This window comes from Peromyscus eremicus, unplaced genomic scaffold (assembly GCF_949786415.1).
Source record: "Peromyscus eremicus unplaced genomic scaffold, PerEre_H2_v1 PerEre#2#unplaced_97, whole genome shotgun sequence".
Lineage (NCBI taxonomy): Eukaryota > Metazoa > Chordata > Mammalia > Rodentia > Cricetidae > Peromyscus > Peromyscus eremicus.
This window is the reverse complement of record NW_026734336.1, coordinates 432,198-448,711: the sequence shown is the minus strand read 5'-3', so window position 1 is coordinate 448,711 and position 16,514 is coordinate 432,198. Positions and strand designations below refer to the sequence as shown.

The 16,514-nt window shown below is 39.9% G+C and overlaps 1 protein-coding gene across 6 annotated transcripts in view; it reads right to left on the bottom strand.

Annotated features, from left to right (window-relative positions):
- LOC131901507 (FK506-binding protein 5-like) overlaps nt 1–15,989 on the bottom strand; it is a 67,317-nt gene extending 51,328 nt beyond the window's left edge. The window contains exons 1-3 of one of the 6 annotated variants that reach the window (XM_059252629.1): nt 15,934–15,989; nt 5,411–5,481; nt 2,578–2,602 (exon numbers count right to left, since the gene is read on the bottom strand). Coding sequence is in view for 5 of the 6 variants with exons in the window: in XM_059252625.1 (XP_059108608.1) it covers nt 2,578–2,602; nt 5,411–5,481; nt 7,642–7,666 (121 nt within the window). In the remaining variant the exon portion in view is untranslated. Of the gene's footprint in view, nt 1–2,577; nt 2,603–5,410; nt 5,482–7,641; nt 7,865–15,933 lie in introns of those variants that run through there. The other 5 variants (XM_059252625.1, XM_059252630.1, XM_059252627.1 and 2 more) reach the window with 5 other exon arrangements.
- Nucleotides 15,990–16,514: the final 525 nt, after the last annotated feature.

Sequence of the window (16,514 nt, the reverse complement as noted above, 5' to 3'; positions counted from 1 at the left end):
CACATCAGTTTCTAGGTGACATCCTCATTGACCATCTGTACAGCCTTTATTAATTCTGGCTAAGATAGGGGTAATGACTACAGGAGCATCGAGAACGTACTATACCTGTTCATGCCTTTCTCACCAAAGTCCTATCTTCTCTATATTGCAGTTTTCTTTTTCCAGAACAGATCTGTATTCTAGTCTAGCCTGAAATTTCTACAGCAAATAATGAACTTATGTCTCTCCTTCTTTCACTTTTCAAGGACAAGGACTAATAAGATTGAGACATCCTTGACACATTTTGAGCAGAATTAGGAGTCAAACTCTGCATTTAATTAGCAAACTCCGTGGTTATGCTAATCATACACTGAGGCAACTGGGCCACAAGCTCCAGCCCATATTAGCATACTAGCTTTTCTTAATAAAAACTACCATATAACAAAGTACTGAAAGTGTAAACACACTGTGCATAAAATACTTTTGAAATGATGTTACTTAGCCATATGCCATTCACTGCTGAATATATAGATATAGATATCTTAGTGGTCACACTGAAAACATGAGGACCAATCACCACTGAGAAGAAAACTCCTGGAGCATAATAGAGTGCACCCCATTTTTAAATATATAGTCTCACTGAGTGTGGTAGTGAACTCCTTTTATAACAGTTCTCTGTAGGCACAGGCAGGCAGAACTGTGTGATATCCAAGTCAGAAGGGTATATATGTAGCTAGTTCCAGGAGAGCCATGGATACATAATGAGATACTGTCTCAAAAAAAAAAGCAAAAAACAAAACAAAAAAACCACTATATTGTCCAAAAAGTCAGACATCACAGATCAACATACAGGTGGAGACTGGAGTTCTTAGTGGACACTGTGCCTAGATTGTGTTGCTTTTTGTGTCCATACTAATATTGTTAAACACCTTAAAGCTTTTCAGGTTTCACTGGAAGGAGCCAACCAAGTCTAGCACACACCCAGTTCACACACATCCATCCTGTCTCAATGTAGTGGTAAGCATAAAATCTGTGATCTACACCACAACATGGGCTGTTTTCTTCCATACTTGCTAATGTGTGCAGGCAGGGTATTAAATGCACTTGTTGCACTGCATATGTAAAGATCCTCATCACTTATTCTGGGCATTGGTTTATTCATCTGTTTAGGAAAACAGAAATCAACCCACTACATATGGCTGTGGTGAGCTTTAAACACATTGTTATAGATAAATTATGAATACTATTTTTTCTCAAGAAATTTACAGTTTTAATAGAAACCAGCTGACATTCATCCCCAAAGGCTCATTTCCAGTTACAACTTTTTTTAAATTTTATTTTTCTTTATTAAGAAATTTTCTACTCACTCTTCATGCTATCCACAGACCCCCACTCCTCCCTCCTCCCATCCCCAGCCCTCTTTCCCAAGCCACTCCACATCCCCACATTCCCCAAATCAAGGTCTCCCATGGGGAGTCAGCAAAGCCCAGTTCACTGAGCCTAGGCAGGTCCAAGCCCCTTTCCACTGCACCAAGGCTGTGCAAGGTGTCACACCACAGGCCCTGGATTCCCAGAAGCCTGCCCATAGACCAGGGACAGATCCCGATCCCTCTGCCTGGGTGCCCCCCAAACAGTTCAAGCCAAACAACCGTCTTCCATGTCCAGAGGGCCTAGACCAGTCCCATGGAGGCTCCACAGCCACCAGTCCACAGTTCATGAGCTTCCACTAGTGTGGCCAGTCATCTCTGAACGTCCTCCCATCATGATCTCGACGTCCCTCGCCTGCAGTATCTCTGCTTTCTCTCATCAATTGGATTCCCAGAACTTAGCGTGGTACCTGGCCATGGATCTCTCTATCTGCCTCCATCTCTCACTGGACAAAGGCTCTATGATGACAGCTAGGTTATTTGCTAGGCTGGTCACCAGAGTAGACCGGTCCAGGCACCCTCTGGACCACTGCCAGCAGACCAAGGTGGGGTCAACCTTGTGGATTCCTGAGAGCCTCCCCAGCCCTCTGCCTCTTCCTATTCCCATGATGTCCTCATCTATCATGGTATCTTCCTCCCTGCCCTCCCACTCTGTCCCTGTTTCAGCTTGACCCTTTCGTTTCCTTATGTTCTCCTCCCCCACTCCTAAAAAAAATATTTTGTTTACTCAATCAACATAGATGGAGTAAACAAAATACAATTTAAAAAAAGTTTTAAAAAAAAGTCTCCCAGAACAAGAATGGAGCCTGTACTAGATCCTCCATGGTTGACTCATGGCCAGCTGACACAGTGGCTCAAGTCCTTAATTTTTTTTTCACAACAGTTTCCCTAAAAATTGGGTTCAGTGACATGGACATCTGTCTAGATAAAAGAAGTTTAAACATAGCCTGGTGCACAAAATCCCAAACTAAAGAGGTCACAGCTAGATGTAGCCACTGTAGACACATGAGTATGGTTTCTTACTTGAGGAATCACTTTTTTTTAGAAATCGAACTCCCAACTGTCAATTGATGAATGTGTTTTTGCTTACTGTGGTACACTAGACAAAAGACAACCAGTATTCACACAATTCACATCTAAAACATGTCTTCAGTGACTCCAGAATACATACCATGTCTGTGTATTCCAGGTTCCACCTGCAACATACAGTAAAGAAAACACTTTGAGACTCAGATTATGGTGAGTTCTGTTTGCACAACACTTTGGTTCACCTATTTGCTGGGCATTATTACACCAAGGATTGCCAAGCCCTTGGGTGGAAGATTCTGGATTAGTATGTTATATGATACTGACAGAATATCTCAGGACGTCTCCTTTGTGACAAACACTAGTCTGTTTTTCACTTTTGCTGACTAGAGGCCACATCAGGTATCCCTATGTGTTTAACCTCCACTGATGGTCAGCTAAGGTATATCACGACATGACAGAGCAACTCCATATCTGATTACTATGATTTGTTTGTTTGTTTGAAACAAGAATTAACCTTTATTGAGCACTTACTATGTGAAAGGACAGATTAATATCTTTTAATATTTTAAGGCAATTAAGTAAATATTGTTATTGCTACTTTATTGAGGAAGGCAATGTAGACACAGAAAAGGTAAGTTTGCCCAAAGTCACAGAGCCAAGAACTCCCAGTTTTTCCACACAGGAGGCTTGAAGCTCAGAGCTCAGGTTGTCATACCACCAGCTTCCTTTGTAGAGTCCCTCTGTGGCCCATGTGTTGGAATTCCTGGTCACTGGCCACTCCCTCTTCCCCCACTCCCCAGCTACATGACTGAGCATGCACTGCCAAAATGATTAGTCATTCCAAGGCTTTATGTCCTATGTAATCCATGCGCTGCATTAGGCAATCTATGCGTATGCGTGGCATAGCTACATATGCGCATGGGCACTGGAATCCATAAAAAGCTAGTCACAGACTCCTTCCCCCTTCTCCCTTCTCCTCCCCCCACGTCTTCCATAGGCCTAGGCACATTCTCTCCTGTCCCTCCTTCCCTAATAAACTCTGATAGTGGGTTTTGTGGTGTCTCGAACCTTTCCTCACACGGTAACAGTGCCGCTTAATGAATGACATTGTGCCACCACATAAAAACCAACACTGGTGAAAACCAACACCACGTGCTCTTTTGCTCTCCTCAACAACTGCCGCCGCCTGGCTCTCCCGCACTGTGGTTTGCTTTGGAGGGTGTTAGTTCAAAAGCGGCCTCAGCTTCCTACCGGCCTCCTGGAGACTAAATTCCCTTCCTGATCCAGGGCATCCAATCAGAAAGGCCACACCTTATTCTGATGCCTTGGGAGTCATTCTCTTCCAGGCACGTGCGGTCCAGGATGCCAGCAGCATCTTAGGAAATATCTAGCATCTAGGAACCGGGCAAGGCGGAAGGAGAGCGAGGCCTTGGTTTTCTGACACAGCAGGGGCTGACATGGCAGGGCTGGGCAGAACAGCTAAAGGGGCAGTGCCACGCCTGTGCTGGCTGCGCGCCTCGCCAACAAACCGCCCACCCCCCCCTCGCCCCACTTCTGACTTTCCAGGCAGAGAAACTCCAGCCACCCTGTGACTCTGCGAGGCCTCCCCGCACGGGCCACCCTCTGCGCTTGTGCAGTCAATAGCAGGGGTGCTCTGGGATGGCCATGCCTGCACGAATTGCCACGCCCACGCACTGGCTTCCCGCAGTTTTTCTCAAGCTGGAAGTGCAGGGTGTAGCTGCGTGGGGGTCTCTTTTCTCTCCAGGCGGCAGCTGAGGGGGGCCAGGTTAACTTGAGGGCTCCATTTGCACATGGTGTTGGCAGGGGCTTCCAGAAAGAGAAATATTGTTGACCCCAAATGGCCCCATGGCTAGTGTGTTAGGCCTGAGGGCGGGGTGTTGGAGGAGGACGTAAATTCTGACTGGAAAATGTCCCCCACTCTTCAAGGAGGGCCCCAAACAGGCCCTGTCCGGCCTCCTCTTGAGGCCAAGATCAGAGGGAGGGTGTGTCCGTGAGTTGGGTAGGACCCCCTTACCCGTGTGCACGCGCACACACACACACACACACACACGCACACACACACACAGGCACACACACGCACCCGCACACGCACCCCAGTCGAGGCCGAGGGTTTAGTGGTCCCCGAGGATAACGTGCACTTCTACGTGTTTGTTTGAGTCAGGCATACTGGTCTACACCTGTAGCTCCTGCACTAGGGTGGTAGACACTCAGAAGACCAGTAGTTTGAGGCAAGTCTGGGTTGTAGGAGACCGAGTCCTACATGCCATAGTTTTAGGATATTTAAGGTATTCCGAATTGTAATAGCCCTTATAAGACCTCATAGGCTTAGGATGAGTTGGTGTTTCTGTGTTGAGAAAAAAAAAATGGCCCCATCTCTCTTATGATTTCTAGAGTGGTACAAAAATATCTAAGTTTCCTGTATTCTACTGATTATTATGATTACTATATTACTACTATGCCCTTTTATGAGGCACTCTAATAATGTACGTGCATCCCATGACTTAGAGTTCTGAGCACCTAGACACCCTATACTGGGGCATATGAAGCTTCCACAACATTGATCTTTGGGAAACAATCAAATTCAACCTAAACCAGAGGCTCTAGAAGTCATAAAAAAAGGAGAGGACCCTTACATGAATATTCAAGTCTACATGGATGATATGCCTATCAACTTCCAAGTGAAATTTACATACTTTTATCAAAAGCAGAACACCATTCTCCCAAAGACATCCTGTTCCCTTGACTCAGAATCAATACCTGACATAAGCATGTGTGAATGTTCTATCCAATCACTAATCTGGTCTAATTCTGTTTCCCCCTCTTCCTAAATATACTATTTAACACTCATGATAACCTAACCAACTTTATTTTTCAAATGTGATAGCCACTAAAACATAAGGGAATAATCATTAAAGCAGCTTTTCACTCTTTCATAAAGGAAAGAAACTGTTTACCTTCACCAAGGAATTCGGGAACTTTTGTACATCGGTTGGGGAAGGTGTGACAGTTGGATATTCCAGTTCAACTAGAGGGACAGAAAAATAACTGTCAGTTCATGGTACCATTTACCCACCCAAGCATCTTTACTTGACATGGATAAAAGTGTATGGCGTCAGTGCATGTGATTAGACTTAGTTAAGCGACTACTAGACTTTTTCCTAAAGGCAAATATAGGCAAAGATTAAAAAAATAATAATAAACAGAGGTTTTTTTCTGCTTTCTAGAGAATAGGAATCTAAAGCAACGTGAAAGTCTATGTTTCAATATGTAACTATGGAATGCATGTTTTGAAAAACTTTTATACATTTATTCAGTTTGGGAGGGAGCACTTCAGAGGACAACCTTTGGTGTCCAAGTCTCTCCTTCCATTAGGTGTATTCTGGGGATAGAATCAAAACATCAGGTCTGGTGACAAGCACTGATACTTACTGAGCCATCTCACTCTCTCCATTAAAATAAATCTCACAATTAAACAACAAATCACCATCGATTCCTAAGATCGTTTTGAAACCCAGAGAACTAACAATCCCTTCAGCATATCTCACAAACATATTTCAACCTCCATCAATTAATACATTCTGATTCTGCATTCACTACAAAGAACATAGAATTTTAGCCTTGATAACATATACATTTTACTGGGGAAGTGAATTTAGTATGAGGCATATGGTGTAACTGTATTGATCCTTCATCCTTTGACATATAATAATAGTTTATTGAAGAGTGGAAAGCAATAATAAGCATATTGTGTCTTGTTTCTCCTTCTAGTCTTTTCTTACTATTCTATGAACCTTTGTATTCATGCGTTTTGTGGCATCCAATTTAAAACCAGCAGTGATGGGGAAGAATGACTGTCTGGATCCTGTTAACCATTCAAGTCCTTTAACACAGTTCTACATGAGAGTTGCTTCAAGGTTGATGTGTACTCTTAAAACTGGGTAGATATTCTTGGTACTTATGTGTCACTCTTTCAGGGTGTATAGCTCACAAGGTCTCTGCACTTGTAAGAGCCACATTTGTATTGCCATTAGACATCAATCAAAGATCTCCCCATTTGTAATTGTCTTTAGGCCAGGTGTGAAGGTGAGTGTCCCAACCTTAAGTATCTGTGAACTGATGAGAAGTACTGGTACTTCCTTATAATGACTAGGATGAAATGTGACACTGATGTAACAATACCTATCCTGGGCTATGTCATAAAGTAGATAGTACCTAGGACTTCTACAGACTTGCAGATACCCTGACATGTACGTAGATGATAGAACATCTTGTTTGGTGAATAAAGTAACATTTTAGAGACTCAGGATAGTGGGCAATATGTCTGGGTTCACATCTTGGCTCTTCTACCTAGAAGCATATTCTCTCTCTCTCTCTCTCTCTCTCTCTCTCTCTCTCTCTCTCTCTCTGTGTGTGTGTGTGTGTGTGTGTGTGTGTGTGTGTGTGTGTTTATTCCACCCTGGGAATTCACATAGTCAATAAAGAAGAACATGTGTCTATGCTGTTGCTGAGTCATTTAATGAATATAATCCAAGCAGTGTCAATACTTGGGAAGGTTAGTTATTGTAAAATATCCTGCTATCCAAAGTCCTGAATTTTAAATTCCCAGGTCACTGTTATTCAATGGCATATGACTGCTAGTCCTAAAGACCTACATTTCAAATTTACCAATCTCTATTGAAAAGAGGTGTAGATTTTTAAATGATTCCTATGTTGTCCTAAGTATACAATCAATCAAATGTTCATGCTTAAAAATAGCCAGCATTGTTCACTAGAGTATTCTAGCTGCTTTACCATGGTCAGTGTATACCTGTTTAATGAAATGAGCCCCAGAATTCTTGATGGATTAACATTACATATTAAAATGTCTAGTATTATAAGATCATTGAAAACATACAACCTTAATTAACAGTTCTTCACAAATATGAACATCTCTATATTTAGGTTTTGAACAATTCATGAAGACAGCTATAGCTCTGAAAGAGGTCTTCTATTCACAACCCTGGAGCAGTTCTGGGGAGCTAGTCTCCTCTGGACTGCATTACAAAGTATTTCATAGAGAATAGAACATACATTATACATGATAAAAATAATTCTAACAACACAGAAGTTATAAATATTTAAAGATATTTTGAGAAACATTAACCAGTCTAATTGAAGAAGTATTCAATGGTTAGTAATGTCATACCTGGATTGTTACAGCAGTTCCCCATTTTAATAACTCCAAACAATTATCGCTGTATTTATAAACATTTACAATGAGCCAAACCTCAGAGTATACTGGCACTCTGCACTGAGGCATGAACGTATCTAAGTACATGTCAGCAGCGTGTCATAGAACGTTCATTGTGAACTCATCATACTGTGACATCCAATAGCTGCTGTCTAGGCAAGTCAGCTCATCTAAGCCCAAGACTAGAGTCTGGGTTATTTTAAATGCCACTGTACTGTACTTCATGATGGCCAACTACAAAGTAAATGTTTTCCCTACACACACACACACACACACACACACAAAAAAAAAAAAAAACTTGCCCTCAAGGAAATAGATGCATTACAGAATTTCTCTGTGGTGTCTGTTAAAGGGCAGAAGAGTGAGCAACATGAGTGAACTCAGGTAGAATGAGATTGTGTTGGTTACTCGTGTAACTAACAGTAGAGAATGTATTTATTTTCACTGTTTACCTTCACTGTTTACATAAGGAGCTATAGAAGGGCCCTAGCTTAGCAGAAATATATGGTCTTCCTCCAATATTTTCAACCTGCCTAGTGCCTCTCAGTTAGTGATTCTCTGGTTAGAGGACCACACTGACAGGTGAACAAGGCTTCCATATTTTCTAGAGATGCTCAGATTCAAAGTCAATCAAAGCCAAGTTGTCACATGATGGTTGGGATGAATAGGAACTTCCCTTCCACTAGCCAGGCCTGGATATGTCCTCATCACAAACAGACAAGAACAGTAGCCAGGTGCATTGGTAATATAATAAACAGTGCCTGTACACATCATTTTCTAGGTGACATCCTCATTGACCATCTGTACAGCCTTTATTAATTCTGGCTAAGATAGGGGTAATGACTACAGGAGCATTGAGAACGCACTATACCTGTTCATGCCTTTCTCACCAAAGTCCTATATTGCTATGCTTTCTTTTTTTTTTCCAGAAAAGATCTCTGTAGTTTCTTTTGTTTTTTTACCCTTGCTTTTTGGGGGCCCATCATCCAGCTCCTAAATAAATCACATAGAGGCATATTCTTTCTCATGAATGCCTGGCCTTAGCTTTGCTTGCTTCTAACCAGCTTTTTTAACTTAAATTATACCATCTACCTTTGCCTCTGAGCTTTTGTCTTTCTCTATTTCTATATACCTTTCTTTACTTCTTATTCCACAGCTTACTGTGTAGCTGAGTGGCTGGCCCCTGGAGTTCTCCTCTCCTTTTCTTGCTCCTTGATATTTCTTCTCAGATTTCTCCTCCAATGCATTCTCTCTGCCTTCCAGCCCTGCCTGTCCTTTCTCCTGCCTAGCTGTTGGACATTCAGCTCTTTATTAGACCAATAAGGTGTTTTAAGGAGACAAAGTAACACAGCTTCACAGAGTTAAACAAATATAATATAAAGGAATGCAACACATCTTTGCATTATTAAATAAATATCACACAGCATAAACAAATGTAACACATCCACAACACATTAGGTCTTTGGTATTTCCTTCAGTCTGCAAAGATAGTCCTGCTGTAGAGTAACCATTCTGTACACTATGAAGATTTGTCACTGTGACTGGTTTAATAAAGAAGATGACTGGCCAATAGCTGAACAGGATAAGCTTAGGTAGGAGAGCCAAACTGAGAATGCTGGGAAGAGAAAGGGTGGAGTCAGAGGAGTTGCCAGCCAGATGCAGAGGGAGCAGGAGATGTATGTGACATGCTAATAAAAGTACCACCACATGCAGAGCATAAATAAGGTATATGGGTTAACTTAAAATGTAAGAGCTAGTTAGTAATAAGCCTGAGCTATTGGCTGACATTTATAAGCAATCTTAAGTCTCCATGTTGATTATCTGGGATCAGGGGGTCAGGAGAGGAAAACTCTGCCTTATAAATGGCACCCAACTTCCAGGGCCGTGTTCATCCACACAAAGCCTGAGCAAGCTTTAAAAAAAGGTTCTAAACATATAGAAATGGAGCCAGATATGATTTCCTAGTCTTGTATCTCTCATACCTGCTGCAGTACAGTGACAAATCTCCTGGCAACTGCCAGCACACTATGAGCTGAGCCACGTGGTACGTTCCCACCACATGGGACATGGTACAGAGAGATATCTCCCAGAGCCATACTGCATGGCAGGTTTAGGGTTTTTGCAGACAGAAAAGGTTACAGATACACAGTAAAGACAGATTCAGATGAAAAAGACTTCTAAATGGATAATTGCATGTTTTAAAATATGCATAAGCTTGGGATAGGAAAGATAAAGTGTAGAGAAAGTCCTGTAAAAAGGAATAGAGTAATTTAAAAAATATAAAAAGTCAATAAAGATAGGAAATACACAGAGAGTATGGATCCTATATGCTATTATGTTGTGTTTTAATTTTTTGGCTGCTAAGAGACATTGGATTATGGAAACTGCTAGATTCAACCAACTTATATATTTTAAAAATATCTTGACTTCAAATTTTAAGTCACAAGATATGTTACTTTGGGGGGGAAGTTATGCTTTTATTTCCACAGGAAATGAGAGGCTGTGGATTCATTCCAGGTTAAAGACAATCAGGTTTAATTGAGGAAGACCTTCTGAAATCCTGACTACAGACATGAAGAAATAAACCTAAAAGAACAAGACACATGATGTATATTTTACCTGCTCAAATGCATAACAAAAAAATCATCTTTGGCCGACTTGTGTACAATGCACAATCTATATTTATATTGATACAGATATGAATGTTACCTTTAAAATTCTATATATTTTCAGAACAAGGGGAACAGACACCAATAAAAATGGATGGACCAAGGTGATCTAGCATGCAAAACAGCTTCAAGGCTGCTGACTAAGATGATCCAGCCTCACAGACTACTCCAGCCAAGACTTAACAATTATCCTGATTTTCTCAAGGTTCTCCCAAAGATTAACAGTGCCCCCAGAAAACAGGAAGAAGTCTAGAGAAAACAACATCCACATTCCAAAAGTATTGGCTATGGATGTTTGTTATAATTTTAGGGGGTTGATTACAAGTTGTTATTGGTAATGGTCAGGAAAAAAAAGCTGAACAAAGGAGATTACATTCAAGATTCCATTCTGAAAAGAAAAAGGGAGGATATAAAAATAACAGAATAAAAGGATAGATTATTGAATCTATTTTTAAACCAAATACAACTACCAGTCTTAAATATTTTACATTAGTATGAATTTTTATACATTGATACAAATTTAAAGTTAATTTTGTAATACTGCATGTATGTTTCTACTCTTGTTTTGGTTATTATGCTTGTGCATCTAATGTAATGTATAATTAAAAATACAGATTAAGCCAGGTGGTGGTGGTACACACCTTTAATCCCAGCTAGAATTACATAGTGACCCTCACACAACAATAGTGGGTGACTTCAATACACTTTCTTCAATACACAGGTCATCTAGATAAAAACTAAACAGAGACATGCTGGTGTTAAATAATGCCATAAACCATATGTATCTAGTAGATATCTAGGAAATATTTCATCCAAACACAAAAGAATATACTTTCTTCTCAGCAGCTCATGGAACTTTCTCCAAAATTGACCATACAACTGGACATGAAGTAAGTCTCAATAGATATAAGAAAATGGAAATAACATTCTGTATCTTATCTGAACACCATGGATTAAACCTAGATATAAACAACAGCAGAAACGCCAGAAAGTGAACCAAGACATGGAAACTAAATAACTAACTACTGATGAAAACTGAGTCAAAACAGAAATCAAGAAAGTAATTTTTCAAATTGAATGAAAATGAAAACACAGCAAGCCCAAAGCTGTGAGACATAAAAAAGGCATTCTAAGATGCAAGTTCATAACACTAAGTGCCCACATATAAATCAAACATACAAAACAAAAACAAAAAGATCTAATGTTGGCAACTCAATAGTAAACCTGGAAGCTCTAAAACAGAAGGAGTAGGAGAATATTGTGAGATACTTGATTACACTGTATGAAAATATGTCACTGTGATTAGTTTAATAAAAAGCTAAATGGCCAATAGCTAGGCAGGATTTGGGGGGCCCAGAGAATGCTGAAAAGAAGGGCAAAGATGCTGAGAGATGAGAATAAACAAGACATGCAGTAGGAGAAGTAACAGACATGACTCATAGAAGGACATAGATTAATACAAATAGGTTCATTTAAGTTATAAGAACTAGTTAGAAACAAGCCTAAGCTATTGGCCAAGCTTTAATAATTAATAAGAAATCCCTGTGTCATTATTGGGGAGCTGATGGTCCCAACAAAAAAATCTGTCTATAAATGGCGTCTAATGTGGGGGTATGAATATCCAAACATAGGGCCTGAGAAAACAAAAAATAAAATTATGGGCAAAGAACTAGCCCTGTAGTCTCTCAGGCAGGCTGGTTCTTGGCAGTGTAAAAAGACATGGCTACAGGCTGCTGCCTGTGGGATGGAGCCAGTTGCCATCCTCTAGTACCATGTGCCAGTGCCATAGGCTAAGCTGAGCTGTATGTTATGTGATCAGAGAATATTGCAGATGGTTAGTAAAGCCAGGTCCAAATACAAGAAACCTCTAAACAGGTTATAGTGTGTTTAACAATGTGCAAAGGCTTAAGGGAAAGAAAGGATATAGACAGTTGTAAAAAAGCAACGGTTTAAAAATAATAAAATAAAGTCTTTAAAGAGAGAAGTAAAGTTAAAAAACAAAAAAAGAATAAGCCACACAGAGATGGGAAATATACAGAAAGTCTGGATCCTGTATAGTGTTGTATTGACTTTAAATTTTGTGATTGCTGATGAGCAAACAATAGCTGCTGAGAGACACTGGATTATAAAAACTACTACATTAAACTAGTCTGTATATTTTTTAAATGTCTTAAATTGAAGTAAAAAAAATATGTTACTTTGGGGAAGAGGTTATGCTTTTGTTTCCAAAGGAAATAAAAGGCTGTGGATTCATTCAAGATAACTGGGATCAGATTTGATCAGGGGAAACCCCATAAAAATCCTGGCTACAGACATAAAGAAATAAGCCTATAAAAACTACAAGACAGCCGGGCGGTGGTGGCACACGCGTTTAATCCCAGCACTCGGGAGGCAGAGGCAGGCAGATCTCTGTGAGTTCGAGGCCAGCCTGGACTACCAAGTGAGTCCCAGGAAAGGTGCAAAGCTACACAGAGAAACCCTGCCTCGAAAAACCAAAAAAAAAAAAAAAGACAAGTGATGTATTTTTTACCTGCTCAATCAGAAAACTGTTGTTGTTGGTTGTTTTTGTTCTTTTGGGGGTACCGCTACCCAGCTCTCAAATAAATACACACAGAGAGTTAGTCTTAATTATAAATTCCTGGCCTTAGCTTGGCTTGTTTCTAGTCAGCTTTCCTTAACAGAAATTATCCTGTCTACCTTTTGCCTCTGGGCTTTTACATTTCTCTTACTTTTTTTTTTTTTTTTTTTGCTTTCAAACTGTATGGCCGTGGCAGGCTTCTTGCTAACTGTTCTTATAGCTTAAATTAATCCATTTCCTTTAATCTATACCTTGCCACATGGCTCGTGGCTTACCGGCATCTTCACAAGCTGTTTCTCATCGTGGCGGCTGGCAGTGTCTCTCTGACTCAGCCTTCCACTTCCCAGCTTTATTCTCCTCCTTGCCCCGCCTATACTTCCTGCCTAGCCAACGGCCAATCAGTGTTTTATTGATTAATTAGCAACACATTTGCCATATATCCCACAGCACTTCCCCCCCTTTTTTTTTCAAAAAGGAAGGTTTTAACCTTAACAAAGTAAAATTACATATAATTTGGGGAATCAGGCCATTTCTCTTACTTTTGTATAGCTTACTTTTACTCTTACTCCATGGCTGGCTGTGTGGCTGGGTGGCTGGCCCCTGAAGTCCTCTTAGCCTTCTCTGGAAGGAAGGACTTATCCTTCTTCTGGCCTGCCACCAGACATCAGTCCTTCATCAGAATATCAAGTACTCTAGACAGGCAAAGCAACACAACTTCACAAAGCCAAACAAACACAACATAAAAGAATGCAACACATCTTTGCATCATTAAACCAATGTTCCACAGAACAAACCAATGTAATACATTTTAAAATAATATTCTACAACATAAAACAAAAAAATTATCTTTAACTGACTTTCGCACACCACAGAGGCCATACTTGTGTTAATTTAGATATGTATATTACCTTTGAAAGCGTATGTGTTTTCAGAGCAAGGGGACCAGACACCAAGGAAAATGGATGGTCCAGGTGATCCAGCCTCTCAGAATGCCTCTGTTGCAGTTTCCTCAGAATTCTGCATCCAGAACAGCTTCAAGGCTACTGGCTGAGATGGTCTTACCTTACAGGCTATTCTAGCCAGCACTTGACCATTATTCTAATTTTCTTAAGGTCTCCCAAAGATGTCAGTGCCCCCAGACAACAGAAAGAAGTTAAGAGAGCATAACACCCACATTCCCAAGAGGTGGAGTGAGTAGTTTATGGTAATCCAGTGGGTTATGGATATTTGTCATAATTTAGTGGGGATATAGGAATATAGGTGAAAAAAGACAATTATTAACTTCAAATATTTTACATTGGTATGGATTTTGGTACATAGATACAAATTTAAAGTTATTTTTGTTATACTGAAGGTATGTTTCTACTCGTATTTAAGATATTGTACCTATGGAGCTCATTTAAAAATGTAATGTAAAGTTCTTGTCCTTGAAAGCTATTTAGGATAATAAAGAAATACAGGTTAGTAGTTAGTCTTCTATTACAATCAAAATTACAGTCAAGTTAGGTATATTTTCAGGGTCAATCAGAGACATATTTTAAATAGATAGCTGTGTTCCAACATTTCAGAGACCTACAGAATATGGTATTTAATGTTTTAATAACATAGGGCTTCTCATGACAGTGAGACACATCTGTTCCTGGCAGCACCAATCTACTTCAGAGAAGATGATGGTCATCCAAGAAACTCCATATGGAATTTGCTTTCCATGTGGCAAAAAAATAGCCATTTGGGCAAGAAATTGCCTTTGCCTCTACTATTGTCACTACACTATCTAAACTGGACAAGTAGGACATACAAAAAAGCAACTACTGAACTTTGCCAAGACAGGATAGGACAGTCCTTCAAAAATTCCTGATTCATAGAAAAGTCTGACAGATAGACTGTAGGCATAAGATGGGTGATCCAATATTGTAGAGGCATGTTGGGTGACTGTCCAGGCAGCCAGATGTCTGTTATTTCTACAGATTTGGAAGTGGCTTGCACTGCACTTCCTGTTTACTCGGGTAATAGTATATATTACTTCTAATATATACTTCTGGGGTCTTTGATGAAATTGAAGACTACATAGTTTTATTTATACTTTTCATTAGTTACGAAAGAAATAAGTTAGGTACAAAACTTTGGAGTCACCAAGATAGGATTAATAATGGAGTATTTTCTTTGAATCTGCCAAATACAAATGGACTGGGTATTGTAAATGTAATCCTTACTTGATAATTGTTCTTATTGTATATAGTTTTACTATGTTAGAGTTAAAAACTCTTTCTTTTTTATTTCCCAAGAAGGGGGAAATGTTGCAAGATATTTGATTACACTGTGTGAAGATATGTCACTGTGAATGGTTTAATAATAAGCTAAAATGGCCAATAGCTAGGCAGAATTTGGGGAGCACAGAGGACAATGGGAGGAAGGGAAGAGGTGCTGAGAGACAGGAAACAAACAAGACATGCAGAAGGAGAGGTAAGAGATAGGAGCCACATGGCATGATGTAGACTAATAGAAACTGGTTAATTTAAATTATAAGAACTAGTTTGAAACAAGCCTAAGCTATAGGCTGAGCTTTCATAATTAAATAAGTTTCTATGTCATTATTGGGGAGCTAACAGTCCTAATGAAAAAGACCAACAGAAGAAGGAGAAGGAAAAAAGAAAGAAAAAGAGAAGAAGGAGGGAGGAGGAAGAGGAGGAGGAGAAGAGATAACAACCAAAAGGAATAGACAGCAAAAAATAATCAACTCATGGCTGTAATGAAGAGATAGAAGCACACGCGTACGCGCGCATGCGCACACACACACACACACACACACACACACACACACACACACACACACCAAAAAAATCAATGAAATGAAGTTGTTCTTTGAGACAATAAAATTAACAAACCCTTAGCCGAATGAACTAAAATGTAGAGAAGGGGATCAAGATTTATAAAATTAGAAACAAAAGAGGGAACATTACAACAGACACCAAAGAAACATAGAAAATCATAAGGACATACCTTAAAAATTCTGTACTCTACCAAACTGGAAAACCTAAGAAACAGATGAATTTCTTGATATATATATATATATATATATATATATATATATATATATATATATATATATATATATATGCCTCATCTTCTTTCTCATGACTTTGCCTGCTCTGCCTTCACAGGCTCCTCTTTCCTCCTACTGCCCAGACAGCCCTCTTCCTTTGGGATTTCCAAGGTTCAGCCAGCCGTCAGACACAGTGAGATAGAAAATTGGGCAGCTCTTAGACTTTTTTTTTTTAGTGGGAAGTTAGAGCTATAAGTGTACTCATAGGACTGATTTAACTGTGTTCCAGAGGTTGTGTAGTGCCATGTTTTCATTTTCTTGAGTGATTCCCCTCCCACCTCTCTTTTATTTCAGATTTCTGTTTTCTCCCATTCCTCATGCAGTGATAAATGATGGGTTGGATCTCCAGTCCCATGGGCCCTGATGTCCACATTTATCCTCTGGGGGCATCAGGCAGAAGTGTGATACACAGAATTTGTTTTCTTTTGTTTTTCAAGACAGGTTTTCTCCGTGTAATTTTGGTGCCTGTCCTGGATCT